General features: G+C 44.0%; 1 protein-coding gene across 1 annotated transcript in view; it reads left to right on the top strand.

Annotated features, from left to right (window-relative positions):
* Positions 1-4,582: 4,582 nt before the first annotated feature.
* Csnk2a2 (casein kinase 2 alpha 2) overlaps positions 4,583-23,390 on the top strand; it is a 41,971-nt gene continuing 23,163 nt past the window's right edge. The window contains exons 1-4 of the mRNA XM_059264603.1: positions 4,583-4,723; positions 5,389-5,500; positions 17,310-17,411; positions 21,016-21,066. Coding sequence (XP_059120586.1) covers positions 4,620-4,723; positions 5,389-5,500; positions 17,310-17,411; positions 21,016-21,066 — 369 coding nt within the window. The 5' untranslated portion in view covers positions 4,583-4,619. The remainder of the gene's footprint in view (positions 4,724-5,388; positions 5,501-17,309; positions 17,412-21,015; positions 21,067-23,390) is intronic.

Raw genomic sequence — 23,390 nt, 5'->3', positions numbered from 1 at the left:
ACCTTTTTAAGAAAAAAAAAAATGATGCAAAGGTAAAAGATTGTACACATCTCAAATGTCTTAAAAATGGACCTTATCAAGACAGGTGAATGGGGACTCTAGGTTTGATCCCCAGAACCAGGAGAAAATAGACAGAAAATGCTCTAAGATCTTCAAAATGTTTTTGGTTTTGTTTGGGGAAGCATTTTTAGTGTTTGGATAGAATTGGGAAGGAGTTGGTGGGAAAACGCTGGATGATTTGATTCAAGGTATCTTCTTGCATTGCCTTTTATATGACTCTGATCACACTTACTTGTAAAATGGCACACAGTAGACAAGAAAAGTCAATACTGGGCTCTCTCCCTGCCCTTCCGCCTACTTGTGCAGAAGTACCTGCTTGGTCCTTCACAAACGCAAGCCAGATTCCTTCAGCTTAGGCTGCCAGGGTACACCTCATGCCAACTCTTGCCAAGTTAGCCATATAAAGAAAAAAAAAGTGCGTCTTTGCCAATTCTGTGGGGCACCCATCCTACCTTGCAACAAGCCATAAAAACACCTTCCATTTGGCTGTGGGAGGGCTGACTGCAGGTTTCAGGGCTGAGCCAATGAAGTATCAGCCAAATCTGGAGCGTGTTGCGCCAGAGCCATGTGTGGGAGAATCCTCAGGCAGCCACAGGTGTGGGATCAGGTTATGAGGCATGGGTGTGGGCTAGGTGGTGAAGGATGAGGGGCAGGGACAGGGAGTGTGGGTGTGGCCAGAGGTGGGCAAGGGTGGAGGAGGCAAAGAATGGGGCCCTGGCTGGGTTTGGACACAGTCCTCAGATCAATGGCAGCGGTTTAGAATCCTCTACAGGCCATAGCCTCCTTTGAGAATCTGATGCAAGCCGAGGAAAGAAAGCACATGTGCTTGAAGCAGCTACAATTTCTGTACAACATTGCGGGCTTTCTAGAACTAAGAAAGCCCACCCAAGGGTTAGGATTATGACTAGCTGATCTGGACAAGTTCTTAGGGAATTCTGAGGGGGGAAAAAATGAACAAATGAAAAAAAAAAAAAACACTTTAGAGCAGCTTTAAGATCTTGAGAATGTGCTAAATCAGAGACTGGGTGGGCCTGAAATCAAAGGTCAGAGGTTTGAAATCAAAGGTCAGAGACCATTATTCTCTAAATGCTTGATTTTCTTTCAGCTTTTGTTTCTGAAAGTGTTTGAATTTGTGCAGAGTTCCAAACTTGTGGGCTTTTTGAATTTTTTGTTTTGTGACAAGGTCTTCTTGCTATGAAACCAAGGTGGGCCTCGAACTCTTGATTCTCCTACCTGCCCACCTCCAGAGTGCGAGAATCACAGAGCTGGAATCAGCATGCACACTTTCAGGTATTTTGCTTATTTCATTTATTGTCAACCAGTAGTTCCTTCTTTCCATGGATGACCATGTTCTTGGGATGGACAGATGTCATTGTTATCTGTTTGGTCTTCTACAAAACCACTTGAGAACACATTGTGGACATTAAAACAGTTCATCCCTCAACACTCGAAATTCTTAAAATCGAAGGGCTTTTCTTGTTTAACCCCAATATAAAGCTCATACTCTCCAATTTAACATTGAAACATTAGAATTATATAATATACATCCCATATTTAAATTACCCCAATGAGAGTCTATTAGCTGTATTCTTAGCCCCCCTTCTCTCTCTCTCTCTCTCTCTCTCTCTCTCTCTCTCTCTCTCTCTCTCTCTCTCTCTCACACACACACACACACACACACACATGTTCCTGCTTTTTTGTTGTTTCTTGTTTTTTAAATAAGGTCTACATAACCCACACTGGCCTGAACACATTACAGAACCTAAGCCGCCCTCCTGCCTTAGCCTCCCAAGCGCTAGGATAACAGGCATGCACTGCCAAACCTGGCTTGATCCATTTATTTTGGATGCTCTTCTTTGCTGATTCTGAGTGATAAGGGCAGTAGAAATGCTCTGTCTTTCTAGGCTTCTGAGCAACAAAATGTGTATGGTTTACTTTTGGTTTTGGACAGGTCTCAATGCCATAGTCCAGATAGACTGGCCTCAAACGCATCCTGATATTCCTGCCTTTAACCTCTGAAGTACTGGGGTTACAGACTTATACTACCACATCTGGCTACATCCCCTGCAAGCAAAAAAACAAACAAACAAACAAACAACAACAACAAAAGACCAGAATCTTTTTTTTTTTTTTTTTGGTTTTCCGAGACAGGGTTTCTCTGTGTAGCTTTGCGCCTTTCCTGGGACTCACTTGGTAGCCCAGGCTGGCCTCGAACTCACAGAGATCCGCCTGCTCTGCCTCCCGAGAGCTGGGATTAAAGGCGTGCGCCACCACCGCCCGGCTAAGACCAGAATCTTACTATGTAGCTCAGGCTGGCTTTGAACACACAGTCTACCCCTCAGGTAGGATTACAGTATGCAGCCTCATGGGTGGCCCTCAGTCTCCTTTAATTTAGAGTAGCATCCCACATTTTCTTTTTGCTGTGACACTGACATTTTAGGCAGTTCAGACTAGATGCTTTGCCAAATAACCCCTCAGTTTGGCTGTGTCTAATTTGACACAGGTTGAACTCTTTTGACAGGAGTCCTTTCTCAGTGGATCACACAAAGGGTCAGTTGGTCCATGGGTAATGTGGTGGCCTTCAGGGTCCCCTTTGTAACCAGCAGGCCTCCAGCTATGGCAGACATTAAGTGACCTGGTGGTGAGCACTCAGTGCCCTGTCATGCTTTCACGTTGTTTTCACAGGAAGGGACAGATGGTGACCAGGAGAGAACTCATGTCAAGCTGAAGTTTTATGAAGGACATGGAAAAAAGTATCAACTTCAGAGAAAGCCAAGCTGTGGGAAGGCGAGGTATCCTTGGGCAAGCCTGAAGGGAAGAAAGAATTGAAAGACAGACACGTGCTGGTTTCAGGAAAGGTGATAGAGTTAATAACAGCATGAGGCCTGATGGTGGTGGCACACGCCTTTAATCCAAACACTCAAGAGGCAGAGGCAGGAGGATCACTGAGTTTAAGACCAGCCTGGTCTACAAAGTAAGTTCCAGGACAGCCAGAGCTACACAGAGAAACCCTGTCTGGAAAAAAAACCAAACCAAAACCAAAAAACCAAAATCCAAACTAACAAACAAATAGTATGGGCATGTACTGTCTTAATATTGAACAGTCCCAATTGTTTTACATAGTTAAATTCTCTGCACAGCTCTGTGAGTAGGTGCTGGGTGTATGCTACAAAATCTGAAGCACAGAGTTGTTGAATCATTGCCTCAAATCCACATCACTTGTGAGCTACAGAACTGGGACTTGAACCTAGGTAGTTAGGAATGCAAAGAAGAAACACAGTCTCATCTAGAAAACAATGAAAAAAAAATTAGACTCAGAGCAACCTGAGCTGGATGAGGATATTCTTGACGATACAGAATATGGACAGGAAAGCAAGACAGCCAGGAACCCCAGAAGATCAAAGAGAAGAGTAACCGAGGCTTGGATGCCCACCTAACCATGCTCAACCCCTAATCTCCCCTTCCAGGCAGGACTCTTCACCTCCCAGCTCTCCTTCCTCCCAAACAAACAAACAAACAAAAAAATGGATATTTACAGTCTCAAAGTATCTTCCACAAATTACCAGTTCAATGTAAGGGAGAAAACAGTAACTTTACAGGGAAACCACCTGGCCCACTCTAGTCTAACCAAGTGACCCAAGAGATGACTCCGTGGTCTATCAGGGAGGAATCTGGAGGGAATTGGGAGGAAAGGGTGGGTCTAGGGCTAGACAGGTACTGCATATTGAGAATGAGAAGTCTTGGAGTTAACGAGGATCTGTGGATGGCAGGGTGGGGTCCGGAGGGCGAAGAGGAGTGAGGGAGGGGGCCAGTTTGAGGTAAGGGTTCTTGGGTGTATCAGCAAGTCACTGAGGAGTGGGAACAGCTAGGTGACAGGAAGGTCAGGCCAGGGCTAGTAATGGGAGGTCGTGGTGGGTGGACACGAGGCGGCTGGACTATGCGGCTGCGCTGAAAGGGGCGCCCGTGGAGGACGAAGGCTCCTGGGCGGTGGCCTGCAGGTGGACCGGCGGAGGACCACACTGCCCGGCGGGCGGGTGGCGCGGTCGCTGCGGGGACGGGAGCCGGCCACGGTCCCCCAGCGCTGCAGGGGGCGCTGTGGGCCGGGGCGGGCCGGGGCTGGGCGGCGGCCGCTCCTGGCGAGCGCAGCCCCTTTTCCGGGTTCCCTCCTCCTCCTCCTCCTCCTCCTCCTCCCTCTTCGCCGCCGTCGCCGCCGCTGTCCCTCTCCCGGCCGGTGGCTGCCGCTGCCGCTGCCGCTGCCTCTAGGGGCCGCGAGCAGAGCGGAGGCCGCCGCGGAGCACGAGCCCCGCCGTCCCGCCGGCCGCCGCAGGCCCCGGGCCGGCTCGGCGGGCGCCCCCCGCGCCCCCCGGCCCGAGCGTCCGTCCGTCCGCCCGCCCGCCCGCCCCCGCGGGCCCGGCCTGGCGCGGACGCCCGCCGCCGCCGCCGCGCTCCTCCTCCTGCTCGGGCGGCCCGCGCCCCGCCGCCTCCCGCGCCTGCCGCCCCGCGCCCCGCGCCGCGCCGCCGCCCTTGGCGCCCCGCGGCGCCCCCCGGTCCCGCCCGCCATGCCCGGCCCGGCCGCGGGCAGTCGGGCCCGGGTCTACGCCGAGGTGAACAGCCTGAGGAGCCGCGAGTACTGGGACTACGAAGCCCACGTCCCGAGCTGGGGGTAAAGCCGCCGCCGGCCGCCCCCTCGCGCGAACCGCACCCGGCCGGCCGCTCGGCCTCGGGGCTGGCGGGGAGGCCCGGCCCCGGCCGCACGTGTCTCCGGCTTCCCCTGGCCCCCGGCTCAGGAGCCGGTGGGGAGAAACGTGGGGTCAGGGGTGGGGACCGCCCTTCTTCCTCACACTTTGGGGTTCTTACGGGATGGGAAGTCCATGGCTGCCCTCTTGAGCTGTTAAAATCTCTACCCATTTACTTTCCTGAAATGAGGCTGGGTGGGAGGAACATTTTTGAAGACGGGCAGGTTCTCTAAAGCAGGCAGTGTGGCTCCCTGGAGGGTGTGAAATGGGAGGCAGGTGCTGTGGAGCTGAGGGCAGGGGGACACCCCAGTACCGACCGGGCGGATGCTTTGCTCGGTCCCCTTAACGTGGACCGTAAGGTGCAGTCTCTACCCTTTCTCCCCAGGTTAGAAGGAGTCAGTTAGGTTAGGAGCTCTGCAGAGTGAAGGGAGCCAAGCTTCTGTGTGGCTTTCATTTAGGGGACGAGTTGATGCGTAACATAGGGACACTTCCAAATGCTTGATTAATGGAATCGGCCAGACGGATGTATGGTGAACATAGGCTTGCGTACTCCCAAATCCTGGCATTTATGTGTGTCTCTTGCCTTTCACAGTAATCAAGATGATTACCAACTGGTTCGAAAACTTGGTCGGGGCAAGTATAGTGAAGTATTTGAGGCCATTAACATCACCAACAATGAGAGGGTGGTTGTAAAAATTCTCAAGGTGAGTGTCCTATGAGTGGCATGTAACATTTTCCCCAACAGGGCAAAAGGACCAGCTATTCCAGAAGGAGCACGCCAAGCTCTCTCATATCTCCTGGAGGATAGCCCCAAAGCACTGCTTTCACATGTTCCTCTAAACTTTTGAGGAAATGTGCAGATTGGTCGAAACTCTTGAGTTTGATAGGTCAGGAACATTTGAAGTTGTAAGATGTGGGCTTCTCAGCTTGTGAGAGGGGCTGTATTTGATACAGAATAAATACGTATTCACAAGAAAAAAAAAGATTTTGTGTGGAGAATTTGTCAGTACAGGGCTCCTTCATCATTGAACTTCTCTGCTCTGAATTACTCCAGAAAGAAAATTGTCAAAAAAAAAAAAAAAAACAACTGTAGTCCTTTCAGAGATAAGTTAAAAGGCTAGAATACAGAGCAACTCCCCCAGTGGATACTCCATTTCATTTAGCAATACAATTCCAGGTGGGCTGGCTACAGCAAGCCAGCCAGTGAAAGAGATGTGGGACAACAGAAGAGTCCGTTCTAGCCACTGAAATAATAACTGGGACAAAACTGCATGGCAGAGCCAGCCCTATGAGTTTGATAAGAATAAGGCTGTTATCACTCAAATGAAGACATGATCTTAATGAGCATGAGGAGTCAGCCAAGTTTCTGTACAGGTGATTGAAGATTAAATGATGTTTTATAGGCTGTACGGGAAGGTGCTCCTTAGGACCTGAGCGGTTCTTTGTGTTGTCAGATCATTTAATCACACGCATGTCACCTTAGGATCTGAGTAGTTCTTCATGTTAGAGCATGTATGTGTGTCACTAGTGAAGGACAGAACACTGGGAAGCGGTAGCACTTCACCTGATTTTCGCAGTGGCCCAGTGGAGGTTCCGTGGAACAAAAATGGGATTGGAAAGCTTGTGCCCTGCTTCGGTCCATGTTTAACTGTAGTGTGGATTTTAGCATTCTGTGAAACATCGTTCAGAAAAGCGACTGCTGCTTTTGCTCATTATCATCCTGTCCTAGTGATAAAGGAGCAGAGTTGCTAAGGGACAGGTGATGCTGCCTCTGCTGCTAAGACACTGGGTGAGAAGTAAGAGATGGTGTTGGGAGCTTGGCCCTACTAAATGTGAATTGCACACAAAGGTCTGTAATGGGGGCGGGGTGGTAAGCAAGAGAAATTTTTCTTTCAAGGAACTTGCTAGAAACCATACACTTTCATTACAACATACACATAAGTGTTTTTAACAGAAGTTCCTTCAGACATTTTAATTTTAAGGTCTAAGCAAAACAAATTGTAGTCATAATAATCTGAATTCCATTGCTGTACATTTGGAGGATTAAATTGCCAAATCTAAAGCAATCCAGGGAAATGTCTAAATGTCTGAGCAATAGCATTTTTAGAATAAGTGCAGTTTACTGTGGTCTGTTTTAAAGGGAACAGCACTCAGGTATGTGTATGAATCCCAGTGTGTTTGTTTAGGGAAGCATAGTATTACTGCTCTTCGATCGTTCTTGTGAAGAATTTCAGGTTAGTTGCTTGATAGTTTTTCTTCTGCTCTGAAGAGGCTTCACATATATCTGTGAGTCTCGTATGGAAGCTGCTTCAAATTGTTTTTACAGATGGTAGACCTAGACACAGAGAGATGTACGTGACATCACTGTTGCAATGACCCTTCCTTCACCAGAGTTCTTTTCTATTTCTTCATGCCTCTTACTGTTGATTTCAGCATTGGATTATAGGCTCTTAGCTTTGAGCGGGGGAAGTTCCAGGGTTCCAGCATGAGCTTTTGATGCCCTAGTTCACGAGGTATTTGTTTTTTCTCAGAGGGCAGCCTGAAGCACCTTACACTCATTTGTCAAAGCCCTATGGCATTTCATTTAGGTGTTATTCCTATTTGAAGGATAGCGTAAGAGACCACTAATATTATTGTTATTTTGTTGTTAGGGATTCAAAATATTATTTTTCAAAAAGAAAAGGGTCTTTATTCCAAATTATTTATTCAAATAAGTTGAAGTTATAACTAATACCTACTATTGTGATATCTGGTCATAGTGCCAGCTGTTCAGTTTGGGGCAGTCTAGGAAAGGCTTCCTTTTCACGTAAGCCTTCTGTATTTAATCTGCAGGAAGGAACTTAATGCACACACAAGGTGCCTGCACTCAGTGACACTTCTATCGGTCTTTGTTATTCAGTCACCACAGCTGGATGTAGAGTGATCGTGGAGGGCTTTTATTTCAGTTAATTGTATGTAAGCTCTCAAATATTTTCTTCATCAAGGTATATTGAGGCTGTTCAGGGGCTTTACAAATTTAAAAAGCTGCTAGTGAAAGTTTTGGGTTTTTTTTTTTTTTTTTAATAAGGTAATACTCTTATTAAAGTGTTTTTTTTTTTTAATTAATGTGTGGGAAAGTGAACATGTATGAAAGTCTGAGGTTAAAACTTCCTAATAGAGAAGTCATGTCTCCCCCGCCTCCCTGTCTCAGACAGGGTGTCATTGTGTAGTCTGAAACTAGCTCTGTAGACCAGGCTGAGCCTCCATCTGCTTCTGCATCCCAAGTGCTGGGATTAAAGGATTGTATCACCACTACCCCTTGAGAAGTCATATCTTTTATTCTTTTTTTTTTTTTCCAGGGGGGTAGTGGTGGTGTCAGAAATTGTGTTAAGGAGAAAGGGGGAAATGATTTTTTAAAAAAGGTTTATGCAACAAGGCAGAAAGCTACTTCAGTGTCAAAAGTTTCATCTTGATCATAAGCAGTCAATTCTTCTGTTCTTTCATAGTACTTAGAAAGGTGTACACAGAAGTGAACTAAAAGCATTAGTGAGCTCTGCCTGTGTGTATGGATCACAGCACTTCCTGGGGTCCTTGAGAGCTTTCAATTAAACTGTTTCCTAAGTAGATGTCAAGAGCAATACTTTAAAAAAAAAAAAAAAATCCAAAGCATTTTGAACCAGTGCTGCAGTGGCTTAGAAATAAATCTTCATATAAGACTTTCTGATAACAGCATTGTTTTGTATGATAAACAGCTTGGCTACCCATTGCCCTCCCCCCTCAAAATTAATTCTTGATTAAGGCAATGATGGTATTAAAATTTGTCTTAAATTGTTTTGAAGATGTTATATTGTTGGGACTGGGGTGGTTGCTCAGTTGTAGAGCACTAGCCTAGCAAGCTAGAGCTCCTAGATGTAGTGCTCCCCAACTCTCCCCCACATCAAACAAAACAAAATAGAATAGTGAAATTTCGGGTTCTCTCTCTCTCTCTCTCTCTCTCTCTCTTTTTTTTTTTTTTGAGACAGGGTTTCTTTGTGTAGCCCTGGCTGTTCAGGAACTCTCTCTGTAGACCAGGCTAGCCTTGAACTCAGATCCACCTACTTATGTTTGCTGAGAGCTGGGATTAAAGGCATGTGCCACCACTGCCTGGCAAAATTTTGGGTTCTTAAAAGATAGCTTTAAAGGGGCTGGAGAGATGGCTCAATGGTTAGGAGCACTGGCTGCTCTTCCAGAGGTCCTGAGTTCAATTTCTAGCACCCACATGGCATCTCACAGCTGTTTGTAACTCCTGTTCCAGGGGATCTGATGCCCTCATACAGACATGCTTGTAGGCAAAACATCAACGTACGTAAAATAAAAGCGAATTTTCAAAAAGGTAGCTTTAGTCAGGTGGTGGTGGCGGCACATGCCTTTAATGCCAGCACTTGGGGGACAAAGGCAGGTGGATCTCTGTGAGTTCAAGGCCAGCCTAGTCTACAGAGTGAGTTCCAGGACAGCCAGGGCTGTTATGCAGAGAAACCCTGTCTCGGAAAAAAACAAACACACCAAAAAGATAGCTTTAAAAGGAAGATTGGCATTGGTTACTGCTCTTTATTAGTGATTTAGTGGTCAGCTGGTGACTTTGTTATATACAAATGGTGGTGTCATGTGATGAAATTCTCCTCCTTTGTCTGACGTAGGTCTCACTCTTCAGTTAGGCATATATACCAATCTTCCTAAAGCAGCACATTAGTGGTAGTTTCATTTTTTGTGAATTCTAGTTTTATTAAATGTCTCATGGTATAAAGAGTAATTATTAAAACAGTATTGGAATATTAGTAACATTAAAAATAAAGTATTAGAAATTATGTGTAAACTGGCCAGAGCTGTTTGTAGTACTGACATTATAGGGACATAGGTAGAGTGTGATTAATGTGTGTTAAGCAGAATCACAGAATGTACTTGCTTAGAATCTATTAGAAGCAGCTCCCAGAGAAAGAATGTAATTTTCTTAAGGTCACAGAGTTAGTGCAGACACCGACTAGGAAGGAATCTATGTGTCACAGAGGAAATTGAGACGTTGGATAGTTGACTTCTTGGTAATACTGAATTGTCATGTAAGAGAGGAAGGGCACTCACTGAAGTAAAAAGGAATGACTTCTGATGTGTGGAGTTACTCTTCTGAAGGGATGCAGACACAGAGTGAGTAGGTTCTGTGTTAGTACCCCCAGAGCATATGCACACCCACAGCCTTAATGTTCACTTTGCTTTCTTGCTTTGAAGCCTTGGTGGTGTTTTTTGTTAGTGCTTTTGTTGTGTTTGTTTTTTACTTTAAAATCACATTTATTTTTGTGTGGGGAGGCACACGTGGGTCAGGTGTGGAGTCAGGGTGACTTGCAGGTGTTGGTTCTCTCCCTCCACAGTGTGGTCCCCAGGATTGAGCTCAGCTCACTGGGTTTGACAGCAGGTGCTTTTACCTGCTGAGACATCTTGCTGCTCCTTTACCAAGTACTTTAGACCCGTGCTTCTCAACCTTCCTAATACTGCGACCCTTTAATGTAACCCCCTTTAATACAATTCTTGATGTTGTAGTGACCCCCCTTTAATACAGTTCATGTTGTAGTGACCCCCAACCATAAAATTATTTCATTGTTACTTCATAATTAATTTTTCTACCATTATGAATTGTAATGTAAATATCTGATATATGACCCCTAAAAGGGTCATGGCCCACAGGTTGAGAACTGCTGCTTTAGACATCTTTGATCCACACAGTTCTTTAGGTTTCATTACAGTTACTTCCCAGATTTTGGGGTGTGTAGTTTAATTCCCTTCATATATTAGAGATAACCTGAGTGTGAACTGAATGTGAAAAGTATACAGTGATAGAGAGTTCCCATCCTTATGTATGGCTCAAAGCTCCGTGTGGCATTGACAGCCTCATTTCTGGATCTACCACTTCATAATCTAAGTGGTAGACTGTTAGCTATGTGAAAAAGAGGGCAGAAGACTTTGAGTTCTAGATTGTTCATTTATAACCTTTTTTTCCCTCATCTGTTAAAGTAGAATTATATGAAGTAAAGATAGAAGGGTATGTAGGTGATAGTATTGTCATAATCCACAGTGTTTTTCTTTCCCGAGTGTGCCCAGGAAGTAGACTGCCTGAATTTAGATGTCAGGTCCAATACTTAGTTAGCTCTATGACATTGGATGATTTGGGTATACTGCAGGAAGAAAATTAATTCATCTCATAAGATTAAATATACTTAATAAGCTTGGTGCTCAGAGAACAATATGAAACAGTAATAACAGTGTTACAGTTGGACTAATTGAACAATTTTAGAAGCAGAGTCAATAAAGGGGTTGTAACATTAACTTGGTGAGAGTAAAAGGTTCTGTTCTATGCTTTGCCTCTCCCCTCTTTTACTCATAAACATAGAACTTACCATCGTAATTGTTTTTAAGCATGCGGTTCATGGCATTAAATGCATTCATAATGCTGTTAGCACCATTACAGCCATCTATCTATGTAGCTCTTTTCATCTTGTAAAACTAAAACTATATCCATTAAATGATGATTCCCCAATCCTCTGTCTGCCCAGCACCTAGCAACCACTATTAGTTGTTTGGTCTACTTGGGTATCTCATAAGTGGAATCATAAAGCTCTGTCTTATGACTGACTTATTTGACTTAACATGTTGCCTACAATGTATTTATACATATAATACGGTTTACTTTTTGCTAGGCATGATGGTTCATGCCTATAATCCCAGCACTTGAGAAACTGAGGTAGGGGATTATCTTAAATTCAAGGCAAACCTAGACTTCAGTATAAGACTCTGTTTCAAAGAAAACTAAAAATAGAAAAAATGATTTCCTTTTAGAGGATAGTAGATTTTATCCATTCCTCCATGGCCAACACTAAGCTACTTTCATGTGTTCACTATTGTGACCAGAGCTGCTTTGAACATGGGTGTGCAAATGCCTCTTTGAGCCTATGCCTTACTGCTTTTGGGTGTATATTCAGAAGTGTCAATTGGTGGTTTATATGGTAATTTATCTCCCTATTTATATATAGATGGCATCTCTAAGTTGCCTAGGCTGGCCTCAAACTGATGATTCTTCTGCCTCAGCCTCCTGAGTGCTAGAATTATATGCCTGTTGCCACCATGCCTGACTAGTTTTTCTCTTTTGAGGAACTTTCCACAGTAGACAAATGCCAACAGCAGTATGTGAGGGTTCTTTGTGTGCGTCCTCATCAACATGTTGTTTTCTGTTTTGAGATGAGGGCTCACCAGCTAGTCCAGGCTGGCCTTGAACTTGTAATTTCCCATGCTTCAGCCTCCCAAGTGCCAGGATTACAGGTATGTGCCATCACACTAGCTAATTTTCTTTCTCTCTCTCTTGGTTTTTCGAGACAGGGTTTCTCTGTGTAGTTTGGTGCCTGTCTCTGTAGACCAGGCTGGCCTTGAACTCACAGAGATCCGCCTGGCTCTGCCTCCTGAGTGCTGCGATTAGGCTTAGTTTTCTTAATATCTTGTCACTTGGATTTGATACTTTGCTTTTCTTCTTTGGGTCTGAGAATAATTCCCCTCAAGGAATTGGTAGTATGACTAGAATGAGACTTGAAAGGTTAGAGGGAGTTATGTGAATAACATTGTTGAGCTAATGTATTTATTTAGGTCCAATGTAGTGGTTTTCAGAGATGTCTGGAAATAAGGAAATAGATGTCAGCCCGACTAGCTTTTTCCCCTCCCTCCTCATTCTTCATTTCTGGCACCCATTGTTGATTAAATTCTTCATTGCAAGTGATGGATTAATCCCTTCGTTTGGCCGCCATTGGTTTGATAGCGGAATGAAAGTTGTGGCTATATTCCTGTCTGTCTTGAGTTTATCAATCTAGTTGAACTTGGAAAGAAATTTAAAAGAGGTTTTGCCTTTGATACTTACTGGAAAGGATTGAGGTCCTGATTCCCACCCCCTTTGTAAGTAAAAGTTGACGAATTGCCCTTAATAAATACTGTATTGCAATTAATACTGTCATTGTCCTCAGCACTGGTTCTAAAGGAGCGAAGCTCTGGGATGAGTAAGGAGTTGATGGGTCTTGTGAACGCCTCCTTTTCTGCAGGGTGTCACAAACGTATTTTTTTGTTATAAATTTTTTTAGATCTGGGTAAGTAGACAAGACATTCTTTACCCTTGGGCCACTTTGAACAAGGGTCTTCCAGATGACCAGCACTGCCCTTCACGTGTGGAAAACCTTCAGAACAGACACTTGGTCCTCTTTATATCTTTGGAGTGTACATCTAAAACATTTTCAATGTTATAAGTTTTTGTAGTTAAAACTTTTTAATGTTTTTCTCTCCTTTAAATATTTTCTCAACGTATGTGGTCGTATACACCTGTGATCCAGTGCTCTAGGGACTGTGACAGGAGGATGGCAAGTTCACTTTTTTGCTGCTTTATCTACTTTGAATAAAAAAAAAAATTCAATATGGAAAACAGCTAAACCAATGCCATTTAAATCTTTGAACTAGATACCATCTGAATAAGACACATGAGTGCGAGCCTTGTTAGCATGCTCGAGGTGGTTTCTGCATGCTGTTTAACTGTGGCCAGTGGGAATGTGCTCTATACAGAAGTCAGAGCATCTGTATTTCTATAAAACTTACAAAGCTTTTAAAGGTGTCGGTAATCCTCCCTGATAAGTGTTCTTTTGCTCACTGGTTCCATTTGTAGAATTAAAAAGATCTCCTTTACTCTCCAGGCTCTTCAGTAGTTAGCTTCTGGAATCTTCCTCAGGCTCAGAGCAGTACATGGAAGCTGATGGAGCTGCTTGCTGCCTGGTGCTTAGTGCTTTGGAGGGGTGTGGCCCGGGCTGTGGGTCACTTTCTTTTTTGAGTCTTCTTGGTATCTGACAGCATCTGAGGACTCCAGCTGCTATGGGCTCCACTGGACCATTTCAGAGTTGCTCAGCTGTTCCCCACTCTGCTCTGGGGAGTTTGGGGGCATCAGAATGTGCTTCAGCTGCACTGTAAGTTCCCTTTAGACATGAAAAACAGTTGAGTCTTTCTGGGTTCCAGGAGCTGCCCTCCTTCCTGCGTTGATGAGGAACAGCGCGCCTGGAGAAAGTGGCATTGACATGAAGGCACTGTGTGCTGGCCGTCCCTGTTGAGGGGGTGTTGTCAAGAGCAGAAGAGCTGTCTTGACTGTACAGGGCTGCAGGCATTTGAACAGGAGTGCTGTTAACTGAGTTTGGATGGATAGAAGATAGCCAGCCAACTTTTGTCTTTTAACAAAGTTATAAGAGTCACCAGATAGCCTTAATTACAATACTGGGGAGCAGAAGCAGGTGGGGCTCTGTGGTTGGAAGCCAGCCTGGTGTACATAGTGAGTTCCAGGACAGCCAGGACTATATAGAGAGACCCTGTCTCAAAATATGTATGTTAAAACAACAACAAGCCGGGCGGTGGTGGCGCACGCCTTTAATCCCAGCACTTGGGAGGCAGAGCCAGGTGGATCTCTGTGAGTTCGAGGCCAGCCTGGTCTCCAAAGCGAGTTCCAGGAAAGGCGCAAAGCTACACAGAGAAACCCTGTCTCGAAAAACCAAAAAAAAAAAAAAAAAAAAAAAAAAAAAAAAAAAAAAAAACAACAACAAACTCCAGACATCTTTCACCAGATTCTTCAAATGCTGACATTGGCTTTATCCTTCTCTCTTTGTTTTCCTCCCATAAATATACCACACATGCCACATATATACACATATAATCCACATTTATGTAGACAAATATATGTGTTCAGATGTGTGTACATAGATATAGTATAATTATCATAGTTTTTTCTGACATGTTTTGAGAGTAAATCACAGTCATCCTTAAGTACTTTAGTATTTTCTTTAAAACTGGTTTCTCACACAGTTCTGTAGGATCATGTTTAAAAATGAGAATCAACATTAAGCCAGTGCTATTACCTAGTCTATGGGGTTTTTTTTGTTTTTTGTTTTTTGTTTTTTGTTTTTTTTTTTCGAGACAGGGTTTCTCTGTGTAGCTTTGCGCCTTTCCTGGAACTCACTTGGTAGCCCAGGCTGGCCTTGAACTCACAGAGATCCACCTGGCTCTGCCTCCCAAGTGCTGGGATTAAAGGCGTGCGCCACCACCACCTACCTGGCTAGTCTGGTTTTTATTCATGTTTGCTAGTTTTCTTTATAGCACTGTCACTGTAAGGAAAATCTCAGCTTGTGTGTTACATTCAGTTGTTTTCTGTTTTAAATCTGAATTAGTTGCTCCATATTTTCACGACGTTGTCATTTTTTAGGCCTGGAGGCTACTTGCATGTATGTGTCCTTCCCTGGCTGTTTTTAATCGGGTTGTATGGTACTTGATTTCCCCCAAACGTTGAGGTCAGTGTTTACAGAGACCAAGGAAGTAAGGTTCCTGGGAGAGATAGGGAAGAGGCACCCTAGCCATCTGTGTGCTGGGAACCCTGGCAGAGTGGAGAAGTTGTGGCAGCTGGCTTGCCAGCACACAGTCCGTAGGCTCCTCGGGTATGCACTGTTGCAGGTAGTGCTGTGCCCTCTTTCTCTTTCTCGGTTTGTGTGTATCCTGGTGGAGGTCAGAGGACAGTGTTGGTGTCCTAGTCTATGGCCCTCCACCTTACTCCCGTGTGTGTGTGTGTGTGTGTGTGTGTGTGTGTGTGTGTGTGTGTGTGGTGGTGGTGGTGGTGGTGGTGGTGGTGGTGGTGGTGGTGGTGGTGGTGGTGTTTTTCGAGACAGGGTTTCTCTATGTAGTTTTGGTGTCTGTCTTGGATCTTACTCTGTAGACCAGGCTGGCCTTGAACTCACAGAGATCTGCCTGGCTCTGCCTCCCCAGTGCTGGGATTAAAGGTGGGCGCCACTGCTACGCGGCCACCTTACTCCCTTAAGACAAACTCTCTTTTCACTGTTCATTCTGCTAGGCTAGCCACCAACAAGCTGCAGTCACACTTGGCTTTTACATAGGCACTGGGGATCTGAACCTAGGTCCTCATGCTTGCACAGCTCTTGGCTGCTGAGCCATGTCTCCAGCCAGCTCACCTTCCCTGTTCTTGTTCAGGGGTATGTTTCAGTAACCAAGAGGTTATTTATTTATTATCTCTGAGCTTTAAAAAATTACATTTCTATATGCTGTATGTTGAATTGAGGGAGAGCACACTCTGTGTGACGGTCAGAGGACAGATTGTGAGAGTGGGTCCCGCTGACCCTGTGGGTTCTAGGGATTGAATTCAGGTCATGAGGCTTGACAGCAAGCACTCTTACTGAACCGTCTTGCAGTCCTCCCAGCCCAAGGCATTTTAGATACTGTATTATCATTTCACGGAAAGTCTATGGGCCTCTCTCTCTCTCTCTCTGCCTCTGTGTTTTAACAAAGTAGTCCTTTTCCTTAGCAGTCTCTTCCTTGTAAAATCCAGTGGTGAAGAGGGTACTGCCAGGCAGGCAGAGTGCCTGGCCTGACTCTTGCTTCTGCTCCTGTTAGCTGTGTCAATAGCTCCTCTGCTGCTGACCTTCCTGCTTAGAGGCTTCGTGAGGGTGAATGGACTTAGGTCAGAGAGTTAACTTGTGTCTCTCACTGTCCTGAGTGACTTCATTGATTATTGATTATGACACACTTGCCTTTTCAGAACTGCTTTTAAATTTGTTGACTTCAGATCCTATTTCAGACAGGAAATGATATATATATATATATAATGGAGTCTTTCTAAGAAGACCTATAATTTCCCATCTTGTAGGTTGGTGGCTTAGCAGTTAATAGTCATGAGATCAGTTTTCTCCTTTGCTGAGCCAACAGCTTTGTCTCTCTAGGAATGAGATCTGTTGGGAGAGTTCCTGGCTCTGAGCTGATTTGATCCTAAATATTAAGGAAGTGGGAGTGTCAACAGGAAATGGGAGCCAACAGCTTGGAAACAAGTTTGTAACTTGATGTCAGTGAACTGGCTCTTGCCCCTAAAGACACAATTACATGTAACTCATTGGAAGACCAAGTGTCTGGCCATTTTGTTTCAGTTTTTCTTTTGGTTTTTCGAGACAGGGTTTCTCCTTGTAGCTTTGCACCTTTCCTGGAACTCACTTGGTAGCCCAGGCTGGCCTCGAACTCACAGAGATCCGCCTGGCTCTGCCTCCCGAGTGCTGGGATTAAAGGCGTGCGCCACCACCGCCCGGTGTGTTTCAGTTTTTCTATTTGTCCATGATCTACAGCTGTTCAGAGCTGTAACACATTTTTCAGTAATCCATTAAGCATGCATTTATTTTTAAAATACGACATGGATGTTCAAATTTGCTGAATGCCTACTTATATATATAACTACTTAAAGATCTTGCTACATAAGCTATAAACTGCAAATTATTTAACCTAAAAGTTTACAATGGGTAAACTCACTTTTTCTCATCTAATTTAAGTGTATTCTTTAACACAACATAGTACACAGCAAACGATCCATGCTGTTGCCTTAACATTGTTTAAAGTTGTATTTATTATGTTAACTTCAAAAGAAGTCTCACTTCTGATTACTCTTGTGTATTTAAGCCAGTGAAGAAAAAGAAGATAAAACGAGAGGTTAAGATTCTGGAGAACCTTCGTGGTGGAACAAATATCATTAAGCTGATTGACACTGTAAAGGACCCTGTGGTAGGTGCCTGGTGGCTGGGGAGCGTGCTAGTGGATTGGGGTGGGTGTTGTTTAACACCCAGGGCCATGTGTGGTGCTGCATAATGGACTGACGGCACTAGTATTGACTGCTGAGTGGGTCTAAAAACCGTACAACTGTCGTGGCCCAGTGATTAGCTAACTCCTACCACTAAATGCAATCTATGTACAGAGAAGAACCCTGCCCTGATTTGTTAGCTGTTATTGCCTGTTTCTTTGATTTAGCCCCCTGAAGCTTCTCACTGCCAGTTTGCTATCTTACCTCACTTACCTGATGTTAGAAATCTTTGTTGATTCTAGTGTAAAGAACTAAACAGGTCCCAGACCACCAGTCCTTTGAGAAAGAAACTTTGCTGTTTCATATACTTGTCTCTAGTTCTGCATCCACCACAAGGAGCCTTATGTTGCATATGTACAACTCAAAATATATGCATATTTTACAACTAAAATGCTTGATTTGGGGCAGGATGGCTCAGTAGGTACAGGCACTTGCCACACAGGCCTGGTGACTAGAGTTTGATCCTTAGAAACCACATTAGGATAGATAGAGAGAACCTGCTCCACAGAGTTAGCCTCTGACTTCCATTTGTGCCATGGCACATGTGCCAACATATACACATGCACATACACATTCACAATAATAAAATTTTTTAAAAATATATCAAATAACATGCTTAATTTTGACCTATTCTAGGGGTGCTGTTTACTTTTGTTTCCTTTCCCTAGGGAAAAGTGACAGAGTATTTTTGATTGGCTAGGCTTCTATCCTTGCAAAATCCACTTGGGTGCCACTTGTATCCTGTTTCTTTTGTCCACCTGCTTTATCTGAGATTATTTCCCTGTTCTCTATGGCAGTTTTATGGAAGCAACAAAGCAGGTCTTTGCTTCTGTATGCTGAGGATGTCCTCATACTAGAACAGCTAGCCTTCTGTAGGCCAGGCACTGTGCTGAGTATTTAGCACAGTGCCTGGCCTACAGACCACACCATTTAATCCCCACGGTGATCCAAGAGATCAGTACTGCTATTGTTGACATTGTACTGTATGAAAACAGAAGTCTACAAAGGCTGAGTAATTTGCCCAGCTGCACAGTAATACAGCATGAGGAAAGATTTTTCTTTTGGACCCTGATCAAGACTGAGAAGGGGTGATTATGCACCAGTTTATAACTGATTTCATTAAATAATATATCCCATCCTACTTAGTTCAGATTGGTGACTAGCCTTGAACTGCTTAATGTTTGAGGTTAAAATGGGTATTGTCCACTTAAGAATACACACACACACACACACACACACACACACACACACACACACACACTGTATAGTCTTAATGTTGGAGGTAAAAATTGATATTGTTCATTTAAAGAACAGAAAGAGAGAGTGAGCGAGCACAAATGTGAAATAGGTTATAGCTGAGTTGGTATGTGCTTGCAAGCATGAATGAGCCCTGAGTTTTGATCCCTAGAAATGCGTAAACTAGGCAAGGTGATGCTTGCCTATAATCCCAGCACACAGAAAATGGAAACAGGATGATCAGAAGTTCAAGATTGTGGGGCTGGAGAGATGGCTCAGAGGTTAGGAGCACTGGCTGTTCTTCCAGAGGTCCTGAGTTCAATTCCCAGCAACCACATGGTGGCTCACAACCATCTACAATGAGATATGGTGCCCTCTTCTGGCCTGCAGGCTGAACACTCACTATATACATGATAAATAAATAAAATCTTAAAAAAAAAGGAAAAAAAAAAAAAAAAAAAGAAGTTCAAGATTGTTCTCAACTACATAGGGGATTTAAGGCTAACCTGAGCTAGAGACCCCTGTTGGGACACAAGACTTCAGAAGATGGTACTAGGGACTAAACCTAAGGGCTTTGCACATGGTAGACAAATGGTGTATGTGTCCCTCTTCCTTCCCTCCCTTTCTCCCCATCCCCTGCCTCTTCCTCTCTCCCTCTGTTAGCTGAACTTACTGATACCTGACTTAATATTTGTAATTTGTTAACATGTTTGTGTGAAACATGAGTTAAGCAAAAAATTGAAGCAGGGCTTGAGAGATGCCTCAGTGGTTAAGAGCGGTTGTTATTTTCCAGAGAACCTGAGTTTTATTCCCAGCATCTGTGTCAAGTGACCAAGAGCCAGCTCCAGAGGAAACAGACACTTGGCCTCTGATTAACTGCACTCACATGCACATAGCAGACACATACATATTCGCCTCATAAGTCTATTCTTGAATAATGTAGGTGGAAGTAGAAAGGGAACCTTAGTCCCTGGATTTGAGAGGATCAGGCTTACTTGAGTCTGTAGAAAGGTCAGATTCTTGAGGACAATGTTAGATCCATTTGTTCTCAGTGCTCCTAGGGCTCTATTGCCCAGGTAAAAATGCACGCGCTTGAGTGGGGGGAGACACGAGAGCATGTTCTCACACACGCACTGGCTGTGACCCACTGCCTAAGAACCTATGCTTTGTCCTTGTGCTAAAGTTCCCAGCAATAAAGATTTTTGAGATGAGTTTTTATTTCTATAACCTTTAAAACCCATGCTTTTCTCCCAGTTTTGAAACACTATTTCTGCCAATTAGCATGATGTTATTTCTCCTAAGTAACCCTGACGTTTGCAGCTCTAGACTTCTGTAGGAAGTACTGAACTAAACACTGTACTGATTTCATTGAAGACTCTGGTGACTTGAGTTTTGTGTAGAGCATATATGTTATATGCTGTGTACCTTGTGCAGATGAGTGGGGTACATGTGTTTTGAGGCCAGAGTCTTCTCAGTTAGACTGACTGCTTATCGAGCTTCTGGGTCTTCTTGTCTCCATCTCTTGGGGATTACAGCACCCAGCTTTTGCATGGGTGCAGCAGACTCTTACCCACTGAGGAGTCTCTTCAGCTACAGTACTTTCAAAAGTTGGATTATAGATGTTCACCTCTGAGCCCAGATAATGTTTTAGGAGCCTGAAAAGACTTAACAGAGTATGAAAACTGTGTCAGGTGCATCTCGTTTGCTAAACCAAGATGAAAGTGTGCAGCGCCTAATACAGATGGCAACTTGGGATATTGCTGAGTGTAAATCCTAATAAATTACTAATAGATTAATCAGGACTGCTGCTGGGTCATTCTGGAAATATCTCCCTTTTTAAAACTTTACATATACACAGACATAAACAATATATACAGAGCATATTGTGTTATGACTGAGCAGTATTCACCTTTATGCCAACCTGTAACCCTGCCCCTCTTCTGCCTCCCCCTTTCTCAGTTATTTTGAAGCAATCCAGACATCGTAAGTACTTCAAAATAAAACATCAACAACAACAAAACAGGTTTTTAGGGCTAGAGAGATTGCTCAGCAGACGAGAGGGCTTGCTGCATAGCCTGAGCTCAGGTCCTAGTGCTCCAGCTCTAATAACCTCTTGTGGTCTCTCTAGAGATGGACACACACAGACACGTAAATGAATAACAAATCTAAAAACCCGGGCTGTCCCTAATGAGAGAACCCACTTTTTCGTCTGTGAGGTTTGAGGGTGGGCCATTACAAATTGCATTTATTACTGTCTGAGTATCTAAAAAGAATCACTGTTCTCTCTTTCAGTCAAAGACACCAGCTTTGGTATTTGAATATATCAATAATACAGATTTTAAGGTGTGTATGCTTCTTTCTGGCATGGGGTTAATGAGGGGTGGGTGGGGGTGGAGCGGGTACTGCTTGAACTTAAAATCAAAGCAGTCGGGGATGATGTTGGTGAGTCAGATGGCAGCTTGGACCCCAAATAGTGCAGACCTTGGTTGGGGTTCTTGAATTTTGAGGAGTTACTCATTGCTTTTTGACTTGCTTTCTTAAGGAGTTAGCTGCACTGTGGGGTCCTCTCGTCTGTAATATGAGATGTCATGCTTCATCTGTAACATCCCTGTTTTATACAGCACAGTTTAGTGGACATTAACTTTGATTTTCCTGAGATCTGCATTGTTGATAGGAAAAGATAAGTGGGTACAGAGCTTCTGTGAAGGAGTCATTGGATTGCAGCTGCTAACCATGTGTTCACACACTCTGTTTCGAGTTGCTGTTATCAAAGAACCCTGTCCTAGGGTACTTACGTTGTCTTATTTTGATCAGGATATACTGTTTTATACTGAAGGTTTTTCTTGTTTGTTTGGCTTGGTTTTTGGAGACTGGGTTTCTCTTGTATCCCTGGCTGTCCTGGAGCTCATTCCATAGACCAGGCTGGGCTTGAACTCAGAGATCCGCTGCCTGCCTCTGCCTCCCATGTTCTGGGATTAAACGTGTGTGCCACCACCACCCAGCTATATACTGAAGGGGTTTTTTTTGTTTTTGTTTTTTGTTTTTGTTTTTTGAGACAGGGTTTCTCTGTGTAGCTTTGCGCCTTTCCTGGATCTCACTCTGTAGACCAGGCTGGCCTCGAACTCACAGAAATCCACCTGGCTCTGCCTCCCAAGTGCTGGGATTAAAGGCGTGCACCACCACAGCCCAACCTGAAGTTTTTAAGATAGTGTCGCGTTTAACTCAGGTTGGCCTCAGACTTTATCCTCCTACCTCAGGCTCCTGAGTACCAAGATTACAAGTGTCTGCCAGTGTTCCCAGCTGAAGCATTCCTTTAAAAGAATGTTTTAAATATTGTCTGATTTTTGAGACACTCTATCCCAGGTTTGCCTGGAATTCATCATAGCCTTTCTGCCTCAGTCTCCTGAGTGCTGGAATTATAGAAGTAAGCAGCCATGTGCAGCATTAACTTGGTTCATGAATTTATTTTATTGAAACTGAAAGCATGAACCTACTAATGAGGTTTCTGGTGTTAAGTTGTACAAAAAGAAAACCTTTTTTTAGAACACAGTTTGAAAACAATATATATAAAAAACAAAACAGTGATGTTGATTTTCCAGGGGTATGAGAGGACTTGAGGGTGAATACAACCCTCTGGCAAGGAATCAGACACTTGGGAGTTTGCTGAGTTAGAAGCTAGAGATCAAACCATCTTGTCAGTTGAAGATGCAGGTCTCCAGCATCCATGCTGCAGGTGAAGTGAAACAACCTTACTTGCACATGTCATTTTCTTGGGTAATCTCTCTAAGGGTATCTAATGAAAACTAGGGAAAGAAGATGCATTTACTTAAAATGAGTAGTGAGTTTTATACCCAATGCACTCTTTCCTGTATGTAACAAATACTTTTTTGTTACAATTCCCTTATAGGTGAAGTGAGTGTGGCTTCAGCATTTTGTGTTTCTCAAAAGTGGTGTCTGCCGGGTGCTGTATCAGGGTTCTATGGGGAGTTGACAGGAATTCTAACATCCTGGGAAACCTGTTTCTCTGAACCCTTAAAGGAAGTATTCTGAAGACATAGGTGCTCTAATGGATGCTTTTTTAAGGGAATTGTGGAGATTGGTGGTTTTGAGACTTGGGTATTTGAGAATATCCTTTATCCTCACTTACGTCTTCATTGGGGTATAATTGTACATTGAAATTCATGATTTCCTCAGTTTTGAAGTGTTCCAATGTCTTTTTTTTTTTCTGGGAATGTTTAGGAATTTCTCTTCATTCTCAGTCTTCTGAATGTTCAGACATGTGCCTTCCTGTGGGCTCCTTTCATCCTTTATTCTGTATTCTTGCTGGGCCTTTTCCATCTGAAAGCTCACGGCTTTCCGTAGTGTCAGTGTTCTTTGATATCTGCCCCTCTCTTCTTCTCACTGTCTAGAGTATAATTCAGATGTTAGACTTCATTGTAGTTTAGAAGTCCGTTTCAGTCTCCGAATTTTTAAAAATAGTGTCCTGTTCTCTTATGCTTTATGTAATATCTGTTTTCTCATAGAGATGATTGCATTTTCTCCCCATGCCTTTCCCCTATTTTTTTTTCTTCACAATTTTGTCGTTTGGCTCTCTTAGTTGCTGCTCTTGTTTTAGAGGAGTGCTCTGAAGGGCAGTCTTGAGGACACTCTGGGCTCTTGGGGTCTCC

The sequence above is a fragment of the Peromyscus eremicus genome, chromosome 5, assembly GCF_949786415.1.
Source record: "Peromyscus eremicus chromosome 5, PerEre_H2_v1, whole genome shotgun sequence".
Classification (NCBI taxonomy): Eukaryota; Metazoa; Chordata; class Mammalia; order Rodentia; family Cricetidae; genus Peromyscus; species Peromyscus eremicus.
The sequence above is the reverse complement of the archived record's forward strand: the minus strand, read 5'-3'. Positions and strand labels throughout refer to the sequence as shown.